Source organism: Manduca sexta, chromosome 12 (assembly GCF_014839805.1).
Source record: "Manduca sexta isolate Smith_Timp_Sample1 chromosome 12, JHU_Msex_v1.0, whole genome shotgun sequence".
NCBI lineage: Eukaryota > Metazoa > Arthropoda > Insecta > Lepidoptera > Sphingidae > Manduca > Manduca sexta.
The window spans coordinates 8,299,989-8,324,172 of NC_051126.1; the positions used below are offsets into that span (position 1 = coordinate 8,299,989).

The window sequence follows — 24,184 nt, forward strand, 5'->3', positions numbered from 1 at the left end:
ACTTTTTCTATTCAATTGTAGCGTAGAATATCTTATTCTAATGTTTAGTTGATTAATACAAAACTCCAAAAAAATTAAGTGGTCTTCAAACTTTAGAGTCTATTTGAGATTACTGATTTTTACACTTGGATGTCTTTTAAAAACCATTCCAAGAGTTGGGCCGTAAAGATTATAATATGGTATAAAATATTTAATAAAAAGGTCTATCTAAAGTGCCTGACACGAGCATTTGATATTGATTAAGATATCCCAAATCCTAGTGACTCGACTAAAAAGACAATATCGACAAACACACCTAACATCACCGGTTTGCTACAATTTGGGCTCCCATTGCAGAGTCCAACAAAAAAGGCGTGGACTCTTCTGGAATTTATTTGAGCTGGCAAGGTACCTAATGTTGTTTTTGCGCTTTGACTGCATACAGAGTATTCACTGGCAGAAAGTCGCAACACACAAAAAATTTGGTACAGAAGACTCAATATTTTTTTGTATCTTTAAAGCTATTGACAGATTATCCTTCCTAATTACCCATTATAAGTTTAAGTATGTGAATTAAAATTGTTTGAAAATAACTCGTTTAACTTCCACATTATACTATATTTTCATATAACAACAGACTAATGAGGGACAGTAGAAAGCTAGCATTTATTTGTTATTATTGTTTTGCGGCTAATGATACCTTTGCAGTCATTACACAATGGTTACGGCGACTTTCAAAATTCACTAGGTCGTGCAAAGTGGAATTAATATAATTGGAACAATAAAAAAAATATAACTTTGCTTTATAACATGTATAATTTTTACTATATAAAATCTTAATCTAAATTTAACTATTTTGAACAAAACAGAAACAAAATATAAAATATCAATAATGGATTTTGGAAGACAGGTGTGCAAAATAGTTTTGTATATATAGGTATAACACCAACATTTAATCCAGTATTAAATAAATGCACATTTTTAAGTGATCGTTTCGAATGTACCTTTTGTATACAAATTGTTTTTGTACCCAAACACTAATGAAATTTGAACGAGCTCACAGATTAAGAATATTTACAGTTAACTTTATTCACAAATGGAATGTCTGATGAGGAAAAAATCTGCTTTTTCTCTTTCGTTAAATGCAAGATTGGAAACGTTTCCGTATTCTGTTTATGTATTTGGTTTACTTTTGCTTTTGCTTTTATAGCTATACGGAGTGCATTTTTATTTTTAATTTTTTTTCCTCAAAGTTGTTAAGCCAAGCGCAAAGGTGGTCATTGCTTGAGGTGCATACATACATAATGTTCCTTTTAAAATGCACAAAATATATTAAAGATGACATATTGAAAGCACAATGAAAACGAAGTCGGTTCGTACATACCAAGCAGATCGATCAGTATATTATGTATATAACCGCTAAGTAATCAATATAGTGGCATAGTATTGCCAATATTTTTTGCGGTATTTAGTTCCTCAATCTCTAAAGATTCTGTCATTCATACTTTCTAATGAGGACATAGTAATATTACACGAAAAGGTTTATACTTATTCTTGCATGACAAAATAAAGCTACAATATAAAAATCACAAGTTAAAGAACATTTAATCATGAACATTTAATCAGTTCTGTGTGCCACGAGAGTATTTTTGCAATTAAAGAATAATGAACCGGAAAACAGTCATCTAAATCATTTTTAAAGAGCCTAATTATTGCGTAGACGCATCATGAACACAACATTGAATGATACATGAATGAAGTATAGAAAGCAAGGACGCTAGGTTATTATCGTAATCGTTTTTACCTTTGTAACAAGACTTCTGTTTCAATGATGTTTGTATGTAGTGATTGGCTTTAAAAGGCATTCGCATCCTAACATAACAAAACTAGAAAATTCTTCTATTCTTTTATGGAGGCTTCCATTTTTTTTTATGTATTGCCATAATTTAACGACAAATGACTTGATATTTGTTGATAAATGTTGTTAAAGATTTACGGTCTTTTTTTGCAGGAAGTAGAGAATAGAAGTTATAACAATTTGACTTAGAGTTTAAATATTATATATAATAGCTTGAAGTTGCGATAATAGTTTGTTATTTAGATTAATTCATTAATTCTACATGCTTTTCGGTTAGCTTTTTTCTAAAGATACAGGATATGAATTTGTCACCATAAGTAAAAATTTCCTATTCTCAATATACCACTTTTATGTATTGTTTCAAATCGGCACTTATCAGTCTAAATTCCAAAATAACCTTTAAAACGTTGGCGAATTGTCGGACAGGTGCTTTACTTGGGTCGGTCGACATAAAAGCGGAGGCAACTAGATCAAGGGCACCTCAGAGTCTGTCAGAAACGCACTTTAGTCGAGTTGTAACTTAAGCAGTACTTTGTAGTTAATTGATTTCGTTCTTTTTTTGAATATTATTTTTTAAGAATGTTACTTTTTATTTATATTAATAATCTAATGATTGCGCGGAGATATTTTTTTATTATATTATATTAAATATCACTTTTGGAATCAACTTATCTTCTTCCCAGATTTTCTTCGATAAATAATATATCATGTTCATATTAATTTAATTTACATTATGCCTTTCGTTTAGGTTGGAAGTATTTTAATACACACTTTATATTCGCAGAGGATAAATAATGGATCAGCCGACCTTGGTGTCAACCTCTAATTCGGAAATAAAAAGGTCGTGTTTATATATTGTATATAAGGTTATTGTTGAAACTAGAAACATATGTATAATAACTGTTGTTTAAAAAAATACTATGTAATCTAGTCTAATGTATAATATAGAAATCTAGTGACTTTATTGTTCGAACATTTACAGAGTACTGAGATAAAATAGAGCTTACTTGTGAGCTCATTCTGCATAGATCGGAACGTCTATAGCTAAAATATTTTTTTATTTAATTGTAAAATGACCACCATGACCATGAAGGCTGCAAATTACTTGTTAGTATTTATTAAATTAAACTATTTCTCACGAAGAATGTATATAAGTTAATCGTGTTTTTTAATGGTAGTGTGAATTTTGCACTAAATACAACTTATACACAATATGATTCAGTTATAAAATCCAGTTTATTTATCAGCCATGTTCATTATTTAGGTGTGATTGCTACTGGGTTAATCGCAATGTTTTTCTTGAAAACTTGTAATAGTTTACACATCTGCATGATGACTGCATACCTACTGTTGCTTAGTGTTAAAATGGTTTTAAATATAACGGTATTTGAAGACTGCTGTTTAATACCAGAAATAGACAATTGGCAGTATTTTGCCAGACGGATTGTCACTACAAAGTACCTATACAGGCTAGACAAATTTCCCAGCTTATATTTGTATATTACTTTTTGTGCTTTTCCTCATTGTCGTATTTGCTTAACTGATATTACATATATAATAAGTATGTTATTATATTTAATTGTTACAATATCAAATATGTTTACAGCTTTCTCTTCCGAAGCCATAACAATAGAAGATAAATCATTTAGCGAAGATGTAAACGGTGTTGTTGAAATGTCAAATAAATATCATTTTATATCTGTTAGTTCTATCTGTATGTGCAGAAGAACATTCTAAGGTAACATGGGGTTAAAGCAATAAATAATCGAATTGTAACAATATTGCTAGATTTGCTTTACGAAATGGTGCCATATTTATTTTGAAATTTAAGTACGCATTAAGTACTTGTATGATAAGGAGATAAACTTGTATTATAATTTGTATTCACTTTTTAATGAAAACCTTTCTTAATATAAAATGACATGGATAGAGTATATTTTTTTACATGTTCTTACATCTGACAAATATAAATTACGTTTTATATTTTAATAAAATATCCGATAAAAAATTTACTCCTAAATTCGTGGTATATTTAGTTATTAGGCATGTATATTCATTAAACCAAACATAGTTTCCAATGTACGCGGATATGCATTCGGCGACGAAGTGTGGACTATGTTTTCTATGTCTCATTAACCTTGGACACTTCCGTGAAATAATTTAGATGTTGATTATGACGTAAAAGTAACAATTATTTAGAAGGTTTTTCCTATCCATATGGGTAACTATGTGGTGTTCGCGGCTTTGTCTGTATCGTCGACTTTTCCTTAAATAAAAGTGACCTTTATACAAAACACGCAATTATGAAATTAGTAAGATATTCGGGCGATAATAGCTAAACTCTTTATTTTATTCAAGAAAATATAAATTACTATTTTAATAGATATTGTTCCGGCTAGCATAAGCCGTTTTCTTGGTGGTTAACATTTGACATTATCTGATTCTTATAGGTCAAGTGATTGGAATCTAACCTGCGTAACCCCTAGGAAACTACACTTTCGTTGTAGTATTGATTTCTCCATGACTCGGTAGAAGTGCCAATAATATTCGAATGTAATATAATAAATTCTTTATTATTTTTTATTTAAAAACTGTTATTTTCTCCTTGTATATTTTCCAATAGCCTTTATAGCACATTGGGGAGATCTTTAAATTGAACCTAATATACAAAATCGTAGGTATATATTTATACAGCAATGTATGGATTAATGTTAGGTATTTTCAATGGCCGTGTCCACATAAAACAAAGACGTATAAGTCTCTAGACAACAAGCTGCTCTGTGGCCAAGTTTTTGCCGTCCGCTCCTTTTCCTTTCATTTGGCCTTGCGGACAGTCGGCCGGGCATGCGTGCTACAATAAACTAGCGTTTTGTATAGTTCAAATACTCCTGATAGACTGTGGGAATTTTCAACATTTAATTTAAACCTTAATTGTGCATACCAAAATCATTGTGTGTTCCCTAAGACAGGTTTATATTTCTATTCAAAGTTTTTCTGCGCTTTGGTATCAGTTCACAGCGCATTCGCTGTCCTTGTATGCATTTGCATAATTCCACTGAGTAATGAGTCAATGTACCATGCTTTATTTCCTAAAGGTGGTTGACATTAGGAAGCCTATTTATCAAAAGCTGTCAACTCTACATCTCAAGTTCACTTTGGAATTCACTTTTGATTTAATGATCTTAATCTGAAGTCTTTTGTATCAGTTTTTATTCAATAGAAAAATTGGTTGGCTAACTTTCAAACACTAGCCTTGTGTTAGACTACAAAATACTTAGTCGTACACTAAGTATTGATCATTAAAAATTTACCTCTTTACTTTCTAAATTATAACCTTCCAATAACCTAACGCGTCTCTCTGCGGCCTTTCCAATAAGTCACAGTAAATGGCATTTACACGTTGCTCCCTAATTGGCAACTAGCATCGAGTTTGATATTGGAGTCAGGAATTTTCCATCGACATTTCTGTCAATACCTCTGCTCTCCAGGGTACAGTCAGACAAAAAAAATTGTTAAACAAATTCAAAACTTCAAAGCGCTTCTACAAATTGAATTAAATCAAAATATACTTTTTTCCTTTATCTGTAATAAGATAAACTCTTTGAAGTTTATTTTAGTGAATCAAAAGCGACTGTTGATAAAAACACAATACTTTATAGGAGATTTGAAATTTTGAATTCGTTCAGCTAATTTGTGGCTGACTCTACATGCGACTTTTTTCTTCTTGTGAGAATTTAAATGTAACGAGATTTTTATTTGGCCTATCTTCGGTTATAAGTTACATTTTATTTGACAGTTATCACATTAATCAGCTGATGTAGATAGTATTCATTTGATTACGATTTATTTGAGAGTGTAGTCTTGTTGTATATAGTGACTTGTAGACAGTGTAACTCGTATTAGTCGGCTTATACGTTTATGTGACAAGTAGCATTTACTCAGAAGTTGTGAAACAAAACCTTTATTTCAAATATATTAGGTAGACTAGTTAGTATTAATAAAATATTTTTCAAGTAAATGAATGATAATAAAAAAAAAACAAAACAATTCTTTACAATGTTTGAAATTTCTACTAAAATAAAATATTAAGCATCGCTCCTCTATTAAAATATAATCGCGATCTTGAAAGAGTTTCATTATGTTTTTTTTTTTTTTTTGTAATTTGTACCCTTATTGTGGCGTATAATAGTGATTTTAAATTAAAAGTGCCGCGGGCGTTGTCCTTATTTCGCGCTAACAACCCAACAATGTAAATTTTAAATATCACAACAACAAATGTTTATTGTACTCTTTTTATATTCCATGTTACATCACAAAATTAATTTAACTTTTCTTTTTTAAATGAGCATTTGCCTAATTATTTGCACTGAATTGCCTATAAAGTTTTTGAGTTTGTTCTTTATTCCTATGTATTATTTCTTATTATAATGTTTTGATGTTAGATCTGTCGTTTTAGTAATCAGATAGTTAATCATTTTTGTCTATACTAATATATAAAACTAAAGAGTTTGAACGCGCTAATCTAAACTACTAAACCGATTTTTTTTCACTAATAGAAAGCTACATTAGGTACTCTTGAGTGCTATATACGTAGCTGGAGCCGCAGGCAAAAACTACTTAATAATGTTTTTAATCACATAACGATTTAATTTATTAGCCTGTGAGATGAAATGCTGAACAATGAAAACAAAATCTCCTAATTAATTTAAACTATGCGGAAGTTAGTTAAAACTTTAACATGAATATTTTCCAATATATTTTGCCCAGTTGTTCATTAGCGAGTTTGCTTGTTTTCGTATCAAAGTTTAGTGCAGTTTGCAACTTTTTCTGTTAACTGCGTTTTTACGGTGAGTCTGGTGCAGAACGTCATGAACTTGTTGTCAGTTCTAAAATTCGGTACATGGCAATACAATTTTACTAGAGTAAATAAAATATCAATATAATATGATACTAAATACAAACAAAATACTTAAATATTCATAGATTCTAATAATATTATTAGCACTATAATGCATACTGCCCCACAACTGGACATAGGCTTCGACTATTAAACTGGATTAGGCCTTAGTCTACCACGCTGGCCTAGTGCGGATTGGTAGACTTCATTCCCTCAAAATTCTTATAGAAAACTTCTTAAGTATGCAGGTTTCCTCACGATGTTTTCCTTCATCGTTAAGCAAGCGATAATTCACAAGGAATACACACATAACTTAAGAAAAGTCAGAGGTGCGTGCCCTTGGGTATCGAACCTACGGACATTCGTCTCGGCAGTCCGTTCTACTCCCTACTAATCAATCGCCGTTCCTAATAGATGCTAAACAAATGATAATTCGTGGTAATTCATCTGATATTTAGCTTATTCTATTATAAGCATATTTACTCGTAATCAGTGCACCTATGTTTTATAAACCTAATAAGTTTTCGTGTTAATTCTTGTTAATTATATACGTAAAAATTTATTTAAAATACACTTTACTATATCAACAAAGCAAGCTTTTCCACACTTGCAAAATGCCTTGATTAGACTCTTCGGCTTTTAATTTGGGAGTACACGTAATGAATATTCATAGGCAATGAATATTTAATTTTTATTCAAAAATGAGAACACAAAGGACTTGGTCCGCTCACATTTTTTACGTTGTTAATCAAACATGTCACTTAAACAAGTTTCCTGGGCACGTTTGCTTCCTTATTTCTAATCCTGACACGCATCAAGAGAAAGTTGTTTGACATCCAAGGTGAATAAAATTATTAAGTAAGGAAGTAAACTAAAATTACATAGTGCGGTAAACTTAATAATACTATGGAGGACTTCTCACTACAACATTTTGCTATGATTTCTTCTTAAATGTGTTTACATAATACACGATATACATTCTAAAATCTATACTTTTTGTAACTTGTAACATATGTGTTATACGTTAAGCAGTATGACGATTTTCAATATTACCTTTACATACTTTACAGACGCCTTGTTTTAAATAAACAAAAGAACCCTTCCTTTAAGCCGGCAATTGTTAAGGAACTTAACACGGTTTCTGTGTAATCTCCATAATTCATAACCATCGTGGACAAACAAGCCGCCCGGGTAATTTGTGCATTCCTACATAATTCAGGAAGGGTTGTCTGGTCTTACCCACAATCCCTAGGGACAAAGGGAACGTGTTCCGGTTGCTATTAATAGGATGTACGATAGAAACGCGTCAATATAAACAATAGAATCGCCAATGACAAGGAAGTTAATAAAACTATTTCCAAAGATAGAGTTCATAGAATATAGGAAATTAGTTTTGCGTCGGACTGAAAATCAGGCCGGCATAATTGTATCAACTGATGTGGGATAATCTTTCGTCAATCTTTACTCTATCTGGACTCCACTTGCAATCAAGTTTCGGTAGTTACTTGCCGTACCAGTCTAAAACGTTGTGTTATTTATATTCCAGAATTTAACATACATACATACATAACATCACGCATTTTATCCCCGAAGGGGTATGCAGAGGCGCAACTAGGGCACCCACTTTTCGCCAAGTATGTTCCGTCCCATGATGTGGGGCGAGCCTATCGCCATATCGGGCACAAATTCCAGACTCCGGGCTGATACTGAGCAGAAAAACCCAAATATCACTTTGCCCGACCCGGGATTCGAACCCAGGACCTCAGAACGCTATTGTATCGGACGTGCAATACAACTACGCCACCGAGGCAGTGGCGTAGAATTTTAAACTGTATTAATTTTTCAGTAAATCAAATTCATTAATGTTAGTTTGATTTCCTCCGCTCGAGGTAGTATATTTAAACGATCTTAACCTATCAAGAAGAAAGTTACGACATTTTACACAACAGAGAAAACTTGTGCATAGCTGGAGTATACTTTCTAATACACTGAGTTATTAGCAACCGAGCTGTGTTTACCGTGAGACTATACTAGTTAAGAAATCTTATGGAAAGATCAATGTGAAATGAAATAATATGTAATGCCGTTGAACTTTACAAATTAACTATTGTTTGTGGAAATCATCTTCTAGACATTGACATTCAAGAAAATGTATCATTTTGACAGATAGTGTTGCTGAATTTCTTGCACCGTTTCTTTTTTACGGCAAACAGATTTCGAAGCGGTGGTAGATTTATGACGATTTAAAGGAGCTTGTGAAAAACTATTTCAATATAGTAAATTTTAAGTTCGATTATATGTTTATCTTCTATAAACCCAAATAAAGCGATGGTGCCCTGTAACAGAAACTGTCAGTTATGGCTAATACACTAAGTCTCAAATTACATTGCAAAGTTGTCAATCCTATCGCATGACAGCCAGCCAAACTAGATTACGGATGTTCCAAACAACAAACCGGGAATTAATATGTGCATATATTCAATTATATCCCCCATTCATAGGATCTAAATGTAATCAGAGAACATGCGAGACAGGACGTGATGCGAGTTTCGATGCATTATTCATGGATATGCGTCGCACTAGTCTGAAACTGTAATCTAGGGGATAAAGGTCGGGACCGACGCGCTATTCCGACATGATATTATTTGGTGTGAGATTACATCGGTTTAGAACGAGCTGGTTTAATCATCTAACGGTGGACGCAGACAACCGATTCTATAATTTTATATACACATTGGACATTTTCATTTATCTATGATAATTATCACTGTCATAGTAGTGAGAAACATCATCATAATACGGGGTTTTAGTGAACGCAGACTTCTGATTGTTTCAACTATTTTTGAATATCGAATGCTCTTTCAGCATCTGTGGCCTGATTATATCACAGTATGACTAGGGTGCTAAGGTCTGGGATGCGATCCCCGGTTCGGGATATTGGGTTTTTCTATTCAGTATCAGTCCAGAGCCCGGAATGTGTGCCCGATATGGTGATAGGCTCGCCCGCTTTCACATCATGGGTCAGGGTACACACGGCGGAAAGTAGGCGCATAAGTTGCATCTCTGCTGTTTACATCTGCAGTGTGTGTATGTGTGTGTGTGTGTGTGTGTGTGTGTGTGTGTGTGTGCAATTGCTCTTTGTATATTGAGTTCTTATCGTCATGTATGCGATTACAAGTTCAAACATTTGTTCTAACTTCTGTCCTTAAAAATTCTTCGTGTATCACATTTGTTCCAATTCTGTTTCGAATACGTATTTCCTGTGTTCTCTTTCAACCGATTTTATAGGATCGTATTTACAGCCGTCTAGATACGACCAAAATACAAAGAGATCGTGACCGACGGCTTCCGCATCACCATAATAGTATTACGTGTTTTCATCGATGAGTAAATCTTTTTTATATGTTATCCGTTACAACATTAATTTTCTTTTGTTTGTTTCAGTGGCCACCAAGATTACTGCGGTGGACCTTTACTATCATATTGATAGTAGCTGTCATCGCACCAACATCAGATTCAACAAGTAAGTATATGAATTTATACTACTGCTTATAAGTACATGATTTTACAGTCGTTTTGAAACTAAACATTTTAAATTCTATGTCAATAATAGAGTTTAAAGAAAACCAATGTAATAAAATAAAAATATTTACTATAAACATTAAAATAAATGTTTACGAGTAATACATTAGAACTTGTACTAATGCAACTAAATCTCACATATTATTACAATCTCTATGATTGATGCTATTCACAACTATGAATTAATTGTCGCGACGTTACTATCATTATCAAATTCGAACGATTGAAAAATGTTATCAGACATATTTTTTAATTATCAACAGTACTATTACTTAATTCTCAATTTTTTTTGGTCCTACAAATTATTCTAACTCAGCACATTTTGGTTCCACAACGACTATAAAATCACAGTGTATATTTATTAATATGTTGAGAAACACATATTATGTTCCTGCAAACTTTGTTTATAAGTATATCAACAGCTGATTAAAGTCCCCCGATCAATGACCTTATAGTATTGAATGTTAGTTTACTACAAACCTTGTAATCCTTTATAAATATAGTAAGTTTGTTAATTATTTACGGTTCAGTGGTTCAAATCAAAATCAACGAATGAGCAATTACTGCAACAGCAAATTAAAGCTAACCAAATTTAATCTGATCCAGCAACGTTTCGTAAAGGAAACCACACGAATATCGGTCCAATAGTTACTGAATTATATTCAGTTGGAATGGAAACGAATTGATTGAAAGCACTACTGTGGTTACCATTTTCTTTGGCTTTAATACTTGAATCAATTTTACTGTTTTTTTTTTTTTATTTAAATAATGCATCAGACGTTTTATTCAGACTCTCTATTATATACATACATACATAACATTACGCATTTATCCCCGAAGGGGTATGCAGAGGCGCAACTAGGGCACCCACTTTTCGCCAAGTATGTTCCGTCCCATGATGTGATAGGGGGCGAGCCTATCGCCATATCGGGCACAAATTCCAGACTCCGGGCTGATACTGAGCAGAAAAACCCAAATATCACTTTGCCCGACCTGGGATTCGAACCCAGGGCCTCAGAGCGCTATTATACCGGGCATGCAATACAACTACGCCACCGAGGCAGTCAACTCTCTATTATATTACAGATTTAATTCATAAAGAAAGAAATTATGAATTCTATTATCATAAGCAAACTTACAGCACTGATATGTTCTTTTTTTCATTTTTAAAATTGCCATACTAACGTTTCATTCGTCTCATGCAGTTAAACGCGATACCGTTTTTCGTTCATTATACATTATTTAAATGAAAGTCATCTGGAATTATTGCTGCGTCCAAGTTTCGCGACGTGTCCCAACGCGACGCATGTCCAGACCGCTGAAAATATATTACTGATAATCCGACAATTTATTTTAGCCAAAAAACCTGGCTTAACCTGCCCAGGAAAGTTTTTGTGGATAAGGTTTATAATTAAAAATATTCTTAAATATTTCTAAAGGTATAAAACCATATCAGATGAACATAATGATTGTAATTTAGTAAAATAATGTTTTTGACACACATTACATATATACATAAGCACACACCTTATCCCTAAATAGGCAGGCAGGGACGGAATTATGTAGTGAACCATAGATACAAGGTGAAATTATTTGACTGTGCTGTGCGGTAAAGCACTTATTGCAATTTAAAATAACTATGCTAATTTCAAACAGTAATAAATATTTACAAATAATTTCCCAATTTAGGAATCCTCCAAATTTGCACAAAGTTATAACAGCAATAAAACTTTACACAAGTCTAAAGCGAAGGCGCCATAAACAAAAGAACCTGATATTAAATAATATGTTTGACATTGAAACCGTTAAAGGAATACATTCGATTTTAAAATATTCATCGATTTTAAATTGGATTAACGTTACGTCAGTTTTCCTTAAAAGCAGAGACGTGTTTCTGCTTCAAATACATGTTTTATAAATTGGAGAATACCACCTACTCTTTATACGCTGTATTTTCAATGCAGAAATTTTAAACAAGGAGTCTAAAAAGTATTTTTCACTTTAGTTAATTTATTTATTAAAACAAACCTAAAAATAGATCAATACGTTTTTAAAATACTCTCAATATCTGCCGACATTATGACTGTTAATTACATTTACTTATTCCTATTTTCTTTTTTTTTTGTGATGTGAGCGATACAAAACATTTACCTCGCTTTAAAATTATCTTACAACAGGTGACTTAGGCCGCATCAGACAAAAAATCATAAGAAACAATACATATGCCTGCTGCAGTAGGATAAACGTCTGGTCGAGCCTTATACTACTAAAATTGTTAATTCACCAGCCAATTGTATTTGTATAAGAATATCAATTATCAATTCAACGTAGCAATCAAATAATGCTTGGCTTCCGTTTTTGTCGTTTCCAAGGCGAACACGTCTAATTTAAAGTAATTTTCTATATCTAAGGATAAATCATTTGTAAAATCGTGCCGTGTGTTACATGTCGAATGTTTTAATTGTAGGAAATAGATGAGACGAATCTTGATGAATATTAAACGTTCTTAGTTAGACATACCTACTGGGAAACTGGTCAGTGTGCTTAGAATATGGAAAATAAATAAAACACGACTCCGTGTTGTTTTATTGTGATTGGTTGAGAGGCTAACACGTGACTGGCGTATTGGTCTCTGGATTAATCACAAACATCAAAATTAAATGACATCGACTTAGTCGTACGAGAATTGATTGGTTCATTCTAAGGAGGCGGGTAACCTAATATTTTTTTAAATTTATTTATAGCCATGGATGTCCTTCAGCCATGGCAGGTAACCCCTACTAGAGTGGACAGATTTTAACAAAGCAGCAATATTATTTTCATCTAGTAATGTTTAAAATATAACATAATCTATGCCGGTATGTCCACTTTATGCCAACGTTTAAGATTTATGTAATTTATGAAAACACCAACACATTTACACGTGATATAGCTAAACGGTTAGCACGATATATAAAAGCGCATATGTTAAATGTAATTTTCCATGCAATCAAGTCTGGTTAAATTTGAATAGGCCTTTGGGATTATGAAATATGTATTAAGATTTAGAATTGAAGACGATAGTGATACTTTTGCAACTACAATTTGTAAATATTATTAGTAATAAAAATATCGCCTCGTTGTAGTCATACAGATAAAAATATTGTTATGTATAAATTACCTTTTTGTGTTATAATTTTACCACAGAATATAAAAGCCTCGTAAAAAATACTTTTTGTTTCATATAGCCAGAGTAAAATCAATTTAAAGCCTGACACAAAGCAACAAATTTACAAAATGCATAAATGTTATTTTTTAGATCCGTAAACTTTGCTAAATTACATGTGACTGTACTTTTGTATTAAAATGCAATGTCTCATTCGTAATATAACGTAAATAGGCACACAGGCAAACTTCAGCTTTATGCTTCGGTTATTTGGTATATTTTCGTTTGATTTTCAATTGTTTGGATCAGTTACCACGCGGTCTCTATGCTTTTGAAATTCAAAGCATGCATCAACTTTATTGCTCGGAACAGATTGGAACGGCGAAAATATATTGTTAAAAAATAAAAAATAAAAGCATAGGTGTTGCATAAATACGATCGCGGTAGTATAGCGAACGTAACCTATTTAAATTGGGTGCCTTTTAACTCGTAATATTGATGAATAGTGAGTATTCTTCGGGTTTAGTTTTTACGAGAATTAGGGCTGCTAGCCTGATTATGAAAAAGCATTTATGTATGTACGTATGAGTCTATAATTTCTTATTTCAAAATGAATAAAATGGATATTTTCATAAATAGTTAATTTAATGGTCACAATACATTTACAAATACATGCACCATCTCACAGATTCACAATAATATTATTTCGTAACATCTAGATATTTATAGGTTATATATTTATTTTATTGTGAAATCATAGAGAAACATGAAAACAAGAATATGATCCACAACACACGTTACCTTAACTATATTATATGTAATAATATCAGCCCTATATACACTGTCCCATTACTGGACAGTGGACATGGGCCGCATCTTCTACGAAGGTGATTTCTTTTCTGGCCATACTCTACCACGCTGGTCCAATGCAGATTGATAGACAAATTCCTTCCAAAATTCTCATGACGAACTTCTCAGATATATAGATTTTCGCACGGTGTTTTCCTTTAAAGTTAAACGAAACGATAATATACTAAGAATACACATAGTTGTCTTTATAAAAGTCGGTGCGTTCCCTTGACTTTGAACAGGACATTCGTCTGAGCAATAATTTTCCCTCTCATTTAGGCTATTGCTGCTCATACCTCTACTTTAATTGGTATAAAATATTTTTCTAAGAATTACCGAGAATTCTTACCTTTTAGGTAGCAGGTAAAGTTGGTTTTATCAAACTGCGCTGTTGGCATGTAAAGGCGATAGAGCGGCGAAGCCAACGTATTGCAACCCTCTTTGATGTTTACTTAAATGGAAGAAATTGAACGTTAGAGTGAAAGAACGAGAACTCTTTTAAGTTTAAAGAAAATTCTTTCAATATTTATACGGAACTATTTTGAGCTTACCTCAAAGGTGCTATTAATTTTTTCATGTTTACTTAACATTTCTGAGTTTATAGAAATGGAACATTGACGAATGTTAATACGACTGCAATTTAATATGCAATGATTGCATAAGCTTCGCTTTAATTAGTAAGTTTATCGCTCTACAAAGTCTCAACAAAGTAAAGACACCCCAACTCAAGTACTGGCTTGTTTAAATAATAAGTTTATTTACTTTAAAAGTATTTTTTTTTCAGATATTTTTTATTAATATTAGTTTGTCTAAATATTGTTGTTGCTATTCAAACCCGAGACCTTAGAAGGGTAGTCGCACCCTACACAATACAACTACGCCACTAAGACAGACAGATAAGAATATATTTTCTTATATATTTTACACGTACATTTTAGAATGTACAGAGTTTTTAATTATAAGTATTTGCTGCATTTCTCGTTGAACATCTACATAATAATATATGTATATAGATTTTGTTATAAACCAAAGCCCACACATGGCGGCAAATATACAATGCTAATATTACGCGGCCTAGCTTCTCGAACTTTGCTCTATAAAATTACCTCTATATTCAAACTCCCTAACTTGCAGCGAAATATGTGAATAAATTTAAAACGACGTCTAAACGTTGTGGGACAACTTTTAGGCAGCTTCCGGCATTCAATTTACTGAAGTTTTAGCGACAACCTAAACCGTGTTTTGACTGAAGACACGATTTGAATTATTTAACTGGCTTTCACAAAATTTATGTGCTTTATGATGCTTATAATTAGACATGGAAATAACTCTATAGAGGTCAATTTATTATTAGAAGCACAATCACTGCCACATACGGCGGCAAAAGCTCTAAATACGAATATTATTAACATATGAAAATATCTATTTTCATTGTCGTTCTAATAATACTTTGTCCGAACCTAATTTAATTCTGAGTTCGGCGCAATACAAGTTTTTAACCGGAAAAACAATTTCGTCTAGTTTTACAATCGCTCTGCATTTTGACCAAATTAATCTTTAACTATAATACATACGATCTACAGTAGTTTAATTAACTCAATATTTTCCAGCCGTCCGCAGAAGACTTCGCAAACCGTCCAAAGTTTCAACATCAGTGTCGACCAGCGTATCCAGGTCTACAGATCAAGTGTTGTCAGCTAGTGTGAACAGGCCTAAGATCCGTGGGCGGCCGAACATAGCGAGCCGGAAATCATCGGCAGCTATCGACAACTCTGTCACCACTGACCATCACAAGGACAAAGATGGATACAAGGTAAGTTACTATCCCAACAAAAGCTTTATTTAATAATTATAGTAAATATAGCATATGTAAACATTTATATCTAATAGGTATGTTACTATCTCAAGAAAAGCTTTAATTAATACCAATAGTAAATAAAGCATGTATAAACATCTATATCTAATATATGGTGTATCTTTAAATTTAATGAGTGTAAAAAATATTTTATAATACCTGCTATACAATGTAAAAAAAACTAATAAAATGATAGATTACCTACCAAGCTCACCACGTAAACTTCAATACTCACATGGAGACAACGACCGTGTAATATTATAATATTATTTCCATGCGTCATTAGAAAGGGTTTGTATTTAGTAGAATACCCACGTATTTTCGAAAAGTCAGAGATGTGTGCCCTAGGCTCTAGGCAAACTCAAGGCCTCATTATAATTGCTACACAAAAACATTAAACAATGAAAAACATTACAAAAACATTACCCAAGTACGAAGCTTCTTTCTAGACTATTATAAGACCCAAGTTGGAGAGTTTCGAAGCTCAAAACGTAATGTGTATAATAACAAAACATTTCCTAACCACGAAAGACATATTACGTCGACAAACAATAGAATTGTATTGTACCATAGAAATATTTGTAAGGGAAACAATTTAACTTGTAATTAAAAACTCTTTATAATGAAATAGCTATTTTTATTTATGGACACGTCAGAGTGACCCCACTGCACCTGATGGTAAGTGGAGTGGAGTCCAATAGAATGAAGACTGACGAGAGATGATTACCCCTCGATAGTTGCCACAATTATGCCGGCCTGTTAGAAGTGGTCGTGATCCGGGCGAATATAATATATATCCGATCACCAGCAATGTTAAGGAAACAAAGATAATTTAAATTCTACTTGAAGTTCGTTGCAAACGTATAAAAAAATACTTATGTTTGTAAAATAGGATTCTGGGAATCGACATTAATTATGTAAGTAAATGGAAATGTTAAACAACCATAAATCAAGTAGAATTAAGTTAAAAGTAGGTTTTCCTTAAGCCAATTCCATTCGATTATTTTCTATAAAAATTCTACCATTACAAGTTAATGACACAATGACAAACCAATCTCATTAAGAAGCTGCCTCACAAATATCCCCGTTCTTTACGTAATCTCTGATTAAACTTTATTTTTCATATATCCTTTCTTCAATATGTCTGCTATAGAAAGGGATTATGCCACAGCACTCGTCGCGGCAGGAAATGATATCGGCGCATGTATTAAGCCTTGCCGACACCCGAGCACAAAATTCTTTTAATCTGGCATTTAAAAAGTCAAACAAATATGTACCTTATATAGTCCAAATAAAATCTAAAAGCGTACTGTAATGTGTAATAAGTATTTTTGCAGATGTAAAGTACTATGCGGACACGATCGAGCTTTTCGAATGCAAAGTTGTTGACCTTCGAACGTTTGTTAGTCGTTTCCATGTGGACTGATTCAATACAATCATAAAGACAAAAGCTTGCTCGGTCTCCATTTACCTGATGTAAAATGGAAACCAAACATCGCTAAACATTTAATCATTGTTAAAAATTTCATACTAGAAGTTGCTTGCGGCTTCACCAATCGGTGTACAAATAATCATCAATAGGACGCGACATCAGCGCCATCTGTTTAACAAATTATACAAAATATCTCAATTTGCTATTTCTTACGGGATAAGTTACCGGATAAGAAGTAGCCTACGTGTTAATCCACGATATGGTCTATGTGTGTATCAAATTTTATATAAAATTTGTTTAGCTGTTTATGAGTATACTAGATTTTGCTCGCGGCTTCGCCTGCGTGAAGGAGCTTTTCTGGGATAAAAGTCCCGCTATATATTTTCATTGGATAGAAAGTAGTCTATAATCTTCCCAGGGAGTTAAACTATCTCTGTACACCAAATTTCTAAATCCGTTCAGTAGATTTTCAGAAAATTTATAACATATAAGAGACGTGCATGCCTGATGGTGAGCAATGCGACCGCCCATAAATAGTAGCAACACTACTAAACTTTGAATTACAAAGTACCGCGTGACAGTCTATTGCGCTCTTTACCCCGAGACGTAAAATGTTACGTCTCGTAATGTCCAGTAATTACGCTGGCTACAAAATCTTAGCGACAATAGCCTAGCTGGGAATGGAACAGACTGGCGGAACGATTGCCCGCAGGTTCTAAACCCAAGGCACGCACCTATGACTTTTTTAAAGTTATGTGTGTATTGCTCATCAGTTTTCGTTCGCTTTAACGGTGAAGGAAAACATCGTGAGGAAACCTGCTAAGAAGTTCTCTGTAGAATTTTTGGGTTATGTGGAGTCTACTAATGCGCACTAGACCAGCATGGTAGAATAAGGTCTAATCCCTCTCAATAGTAGAGGAAGCCTATGCCCAGCAGTGGGACAGTATTTAATATAGGGCTGATATTATTATTACAATGTCCTTCAAACCGGAACACAACAGTGCATTCACACTGTTACTTGGCGGTAAATATACGCATTACGTTGGTGCCTACCAGATGCCCCCTCCGACCCACGCATACGACAGACCTACCAGTAAGCATACATAGGTCAGATAAATGAATTTTGAGAACATAAGTGTCCTTGCAGCATTATATAATTTAAAGGCATGTCCGATCGATACTAAAAGTTGCTGCGATTTAGGAAAAAACTTGTATAATTGATTATGAACTAACCGATAATCTGACGTTAACAATATTTTAATAAATCACTTCTACCTTCTAAAGTGGCGATACCTTAAATGTAAAGGACATTAAAATCTCTAGAAATTTGGTTTTAAACTGTATTAAAATTAAACGAGTTTAAATTTGCTTTGGCTGTTAAACGAACCGGCAAGTAGTGGACCCTTGTGAGTCATTATATAAATCTAAGTAACTCGTTAGTAAAAATATAAAACCTGCATACTAAAAGGATGAATGTAAATTGAATTAACACGCTGTAGCAAACAATACCTTAATTCAAGCGTGATTACATTGCAGTATTGAATTCGTAATAAGCAAAATGAATTTTGAAAGCCTGGATGCTTAGGTTATCAAACTATGAAGTTATGAACATTGGCTAATTATAATGTATTTTGAAATGATAATTCACGCATTCCCATTAAAGCATAAAACAGAAACTGGTTTGTAATAAAACCAGCAAATCAATCTATTAACAACGCTTTTTAATTAAAATTTCAATAAATAGCTCATTACTAAATAATTTATACAACACATAAACATGAAAGAGAAGGTCGATCATAAAAATATGTATCACTGCTATAGTTTTTGCTTTTTAATTTTAATTATATACCTCTGTAACAAACTATGCTATAACAACTCTCACATCCAACTGATGACTAAAATAATCGTAATGAAAAATATCTTAATTTTACCAATACTAATCTACTATTAATCTTAGATAAAAAATAATTTGAAGGTGACTTTTTCAATAACATAATATTACCTACTCATTAGCATTTTAGCATGTATTATACAATTGAATTAGTTTTATTTGCCAATAGTATAATTTACGACATTTAAAACCAATAAATGTTGCTAACTCAACAATTTATTATGATAGATTATTTAAAAGTTAAGTAGTAGTGTATTTAAAAAAGACTCTTATTACCATAGCACTAACATAATTTTTAATTGTCTAGATTGTCTGCTACTACACCAACTGGTCTCAATACCGCACCAAGATCGGCAAGTTCATGCCCGAAGACATCCAGCCTGATCTCTGCACGCACATCATCTTCGCTTTCGGCTGGCTAAAGAAGGGGAAACTTAGCTCCTTCGAGTCCAACGACGAGACCAAAGATGGCAAGACTGGACTGTATGACAGGATCAACGTTTTGAAAAAGGCTAATCCAAAATTGAAAACTTTATTGGCTATTGGTAAGTGATTCAACTAACATATCTTTAATAAAAAAGACCACTTGCCACATGTATGAAGCACCATCAATTATCTGAGGAGATAAGGAAAGCTAATATAGAAAGGCGGTCCGTGGTAGAACTTACGTTCTACCACGGACCGCCCTTCTATATTAATATATTCTTCTATATCACATTACTAATGTATTTCTACACATTTGTTTTTTTATTCCATTTTCTTTAATACCTACATACCAGTACATTTATAACACAAGATTTTTCCGCCAATGTTATTCACACTCCACATTGTTATCAGACCATAACAATTTCCTTACCATTCATTCCACAGAACTCAATAGAAAAATTCTTCCTAACAAAAACATTCTTTGTGCCGTTCGGATAATACGTATAGAGCACAAGACACCACTCGGTAGGTTACAGACCTCAAAGTTGAACCCGCTTAGGGATGACCCCCACAATATCGATAATTCGCAATATTATCCAGTATATTGATGATAGCATAATATCTATAATAATCGATGGCTGTAAGGATAATTGACCTAAGCCATATTTTATAGTGATATGACTTAGGTCAATTAAGCTAAACACATATTATTGCGAATCCAATCTATTTTCTACGTATTTTTTTAATCTAAATTCTACTTTTCGAATAGAAATGACCTTTAATTCAATGAATCTTACAGCCGTCAAATTGATTTGAAATTGTATCAATAATGTACTAAGTTACTACAAGAGTTTATTGACTATATAAACAAATTAAAATTTCATTAATTTCAACAGTTTTAATAACAAATTAATTTAACTTAATCGGTAGAGTAGTTATCAGTTAATAAAAAAACACGTAAAATAGCTCTTATTCGTGATTTTTTTATGATTAACCTGGAAACCATAAATAAAGATATTTTTCACATGTAATTTGAGATTTATGTATACAAAAGCAATAATAGACATAAAAAAGCAAAATTTAAAAAATATGGTTATAATTTATAAATTCGCTTCACGATTGCATAACGAAATAACAAGCTATTAAAATTTATACATAATTCTATTATGACGTAATATGTTGCTGTTTTAATTTGTAAAATTTTTTAAACAAGTCCATTAATATCTTTTCATATATCAGCCTATAACAGTAGACCTAGATATATAACGGCGGAAACCATTATGTGTAAATAAGGTTGTTCAATAACATTCAAAGGTTTGTCAGTAGCTAGGATACTATCGACAGTTGGCAGGCTAAATTAATTAAGCGACATTCATTAGCGACTTTGGGTTTTATAAGTATTTGGAAACAATACCATCATATTATTTTTCTTCGTTTTTTGAACTTAGTCTAAATTTTTCGAAAATAAATGTTGCTTACGTCAATTAGCCTGCCAACCGACCTTATTAAATCATTATCATATAAAAAAAGCTTCCGAGTTTATGGTATTAGTCATAGATTTAGAAATACAAAGCTAGGTTTAGTAGTATTTGATCAGAAGACTGCTTATATAATACACTCAAATCCACCTCTAATACAAAACAAAAGGTCTGTTTGTTTGTTCTTACATAAAAAACTATTTAATACCATAAAGTAAATTATATAATTTACTATAACATTTCATAAAATACGCATGTACCACAATAACATTATAAATATATAAGAATCTAATGAGTTACGCGAGAAATGCGGGCCTTTTCGTAGCCGAAATTTAAAACAATGCTTAGATGTAATCTATACAAAGAAAACCACCAGCAAAAACATGTTTAGTATATTAACCTAAATTATGAAGATGTTGTAATAGGTCAAATATTATGCAACTTAATAGCCAATATAAAAAAAATCTTACAAGCCAAACAATAAATATATAATACAAATTTTAAATAATAAAGCGTACGATAACAATACATTTTAATACTTTCTTATTACATTTTATTATTAATTATGTAACAGTTAACGATGCGGAAAACATTTGCTTAATTTGTAGACACTTATTATGAAATAAAATGCAGTTACGTCACAATTTCATAAACTCAGTAGTTAGTAGAGTTCTTCAAATACTCATATGAATTACTGACGTGAATGGATAAATTGTAATCTGCATAATTAAAATTGCCAATTCGATAATTATTTTTATTAGAGCTTTCAGTTTGTTTTGACTTTTAAATCAAATAAAAATAAATTACGTATAAATTAGAATAACCTTTTATCGCATTAGCAATCTTGTGCTAAAATATTTTACAATAACATGGTCTTAATTTATTTTTATCAGATTAACTATAATGTTCATTTATCGTTCAGGATTAAATCGCTTTTTTTTGTATTTTAATTTTCTTCCGACGTTTCGTAGACGAAACACGTAAATTGTAAATTAAAAACGACTGTAAATTGCCTTTTCAGTTACAGGAAAACCGAAGAACAAGAAACCGCGATGAAGTCCAAAAACTGGTTTTATTTTATCGTCTAATATTCGCGTAAACATAAGAAATCATTATGTTCATTTATTCCATAATAATAACATAAATTAAATAAACTATATAGGTCAACCCAATTTCATGCAAAAATGCCAAATTTTGCGCCATTTATATAACTAATAAATTATAATTAATTTGTTAATTTATTCTTATATCCATAAAACTAACATAATGAGTACTCTTTTAAATTAGTGTTCTAGTATATCTTGCTTTATACTACAACACTGATTTAAAATAGTATTATTTTTGCATGGAAGTTAACATTTATGTATTTGGATTTAAAGTAAATAATAATTAATTTAATTATAGATTCTACATTATGTTAACACCCAGTACTTACTTACTATTATATAGCAATCATTTATTATTATATTCAGCAGAATATAACAGAATTTCATCTATTACATATTGTTTATGGCTTATATAACGCATTTTTTATCTTCTTTTTGTTTGTTAAAATATTCCAATACAGATATTTATAGAGACATAATGTATTGTCACAACTAAATGGTAGGCACTATTATGTAATACAAACATATCCGTATGTAGATCGTTTTAATGCACCTTAATAATTACTGTTATACAACACGAAAGAAACATCGATATCGATAATGTAACAGCGCACACGTGCGAAAGCGCCACAGCGGCTTTCCCACGGCACGTACATTTTCACCTATTTTCACGCCGATAAAAACCCCGGCCGTTTTCATAATAGCATAAGAACTATGCAATCAACCATGACGAATAATGATATCGACATACGATAATCTTTTCTCTATGACAATGGTTAGTGTAACATGATACTGTTAGCTATGCTTTTTGTACGATTAATTCGAAAATCGAACAAAAAAATGGCAGTCGCAATGACTTTGGTTTTCACACCTTCACTTTATCATTGGGATTTTTGTAGGCATTGTTTTTCTTCATGTTTTATAATACCAAATGGAAGACCAAAAACAAAAAGTGCTAAAGTATTCACATAAAAAACTTTTTAAGAGGATTTCGTTGAAAAGATATATTTTTTTTGTTAATACGTAAGATCCAATTATAACAAAATGAAATTTTATTATGAACGTGGTAAAAGTTTTTAACCTTTTGCAAAGTTTTATTAAAAATGTAATCTATTTCTTAATGCTTAAGATGTATTTTATATCTAATTTCTCAATATTTCCGCCAGGTGGATGGTCGTTCGGAACCCAAAAGTTTAAGGAGATGTCCGCAAGTCGCTACGCCCGGCAGACTTTCATCTACTCCGCCATTCCTTACCTGCGTGACAGGAACTTCGACGGTCTGGATATCGACTGGGAGTACCCCAAAGGCGGCGATGACAAGAAAAATTACGTTTTGCTGCTAAAAGGTAAGGTTCAGTTTTGGGAAGCAAGTAGTGTTGACGAAAAGAGCAGCGAATAGAGATTTTTTGTTCACTAATTAATAATTACATTTTCTTCAAATATTGTTTAGCGTCTAGACGTTAAACTAATCAACTTGTTTCCCGAAAACATTAAGTGCTAATTTGTATAGGTGCATAAAATAAAAAGCTTGTTAAAAGTGACTTTTCCCTTCCTCGTCGCCCTTTGACGGAATCGTTTTGGGGTTCATTTAATGAGCGGGCGAGTCATCTCCTGTTACCATGGAAATAACAGTAGAGACAATTCAAATAGATTTAATATACACTATTAGCCAGTTTATAAAAAATA

General features: G+C 32.3%; 1 protein-coding gene across 1 annotated transcript in view; it reads left to right on the forward strand.

Annotated features, from left to right (window-relative positions):
* The window catches only part of LOC115441530 (probable chitinase 10), a 95,787-nt gene that overhangs the window by 39,720 nt on the left and 31,883 nt on the right, over nt 1-24,184 (forward strand). The window contains exons 2-5 of the mRNA XM_030166350.2: nt 10,179-10,257; nt 15,921-16,123; nt 19,796-20,033; nt 23,665-23,844. Of these exons, the coding sequence (XP_030022210.1) occupies nt 10,179-10,257; nt 15,921-16,123; nt 19,796-20,033; nt 23,665-23,844 (700 nt within the window). The remainder of the gene's footprint in view (nt 1-10,178; nt 10,258-15,920; nt 16,124-19,795; nt 20,034-23,664; nt 23,845-24,184) is intronic.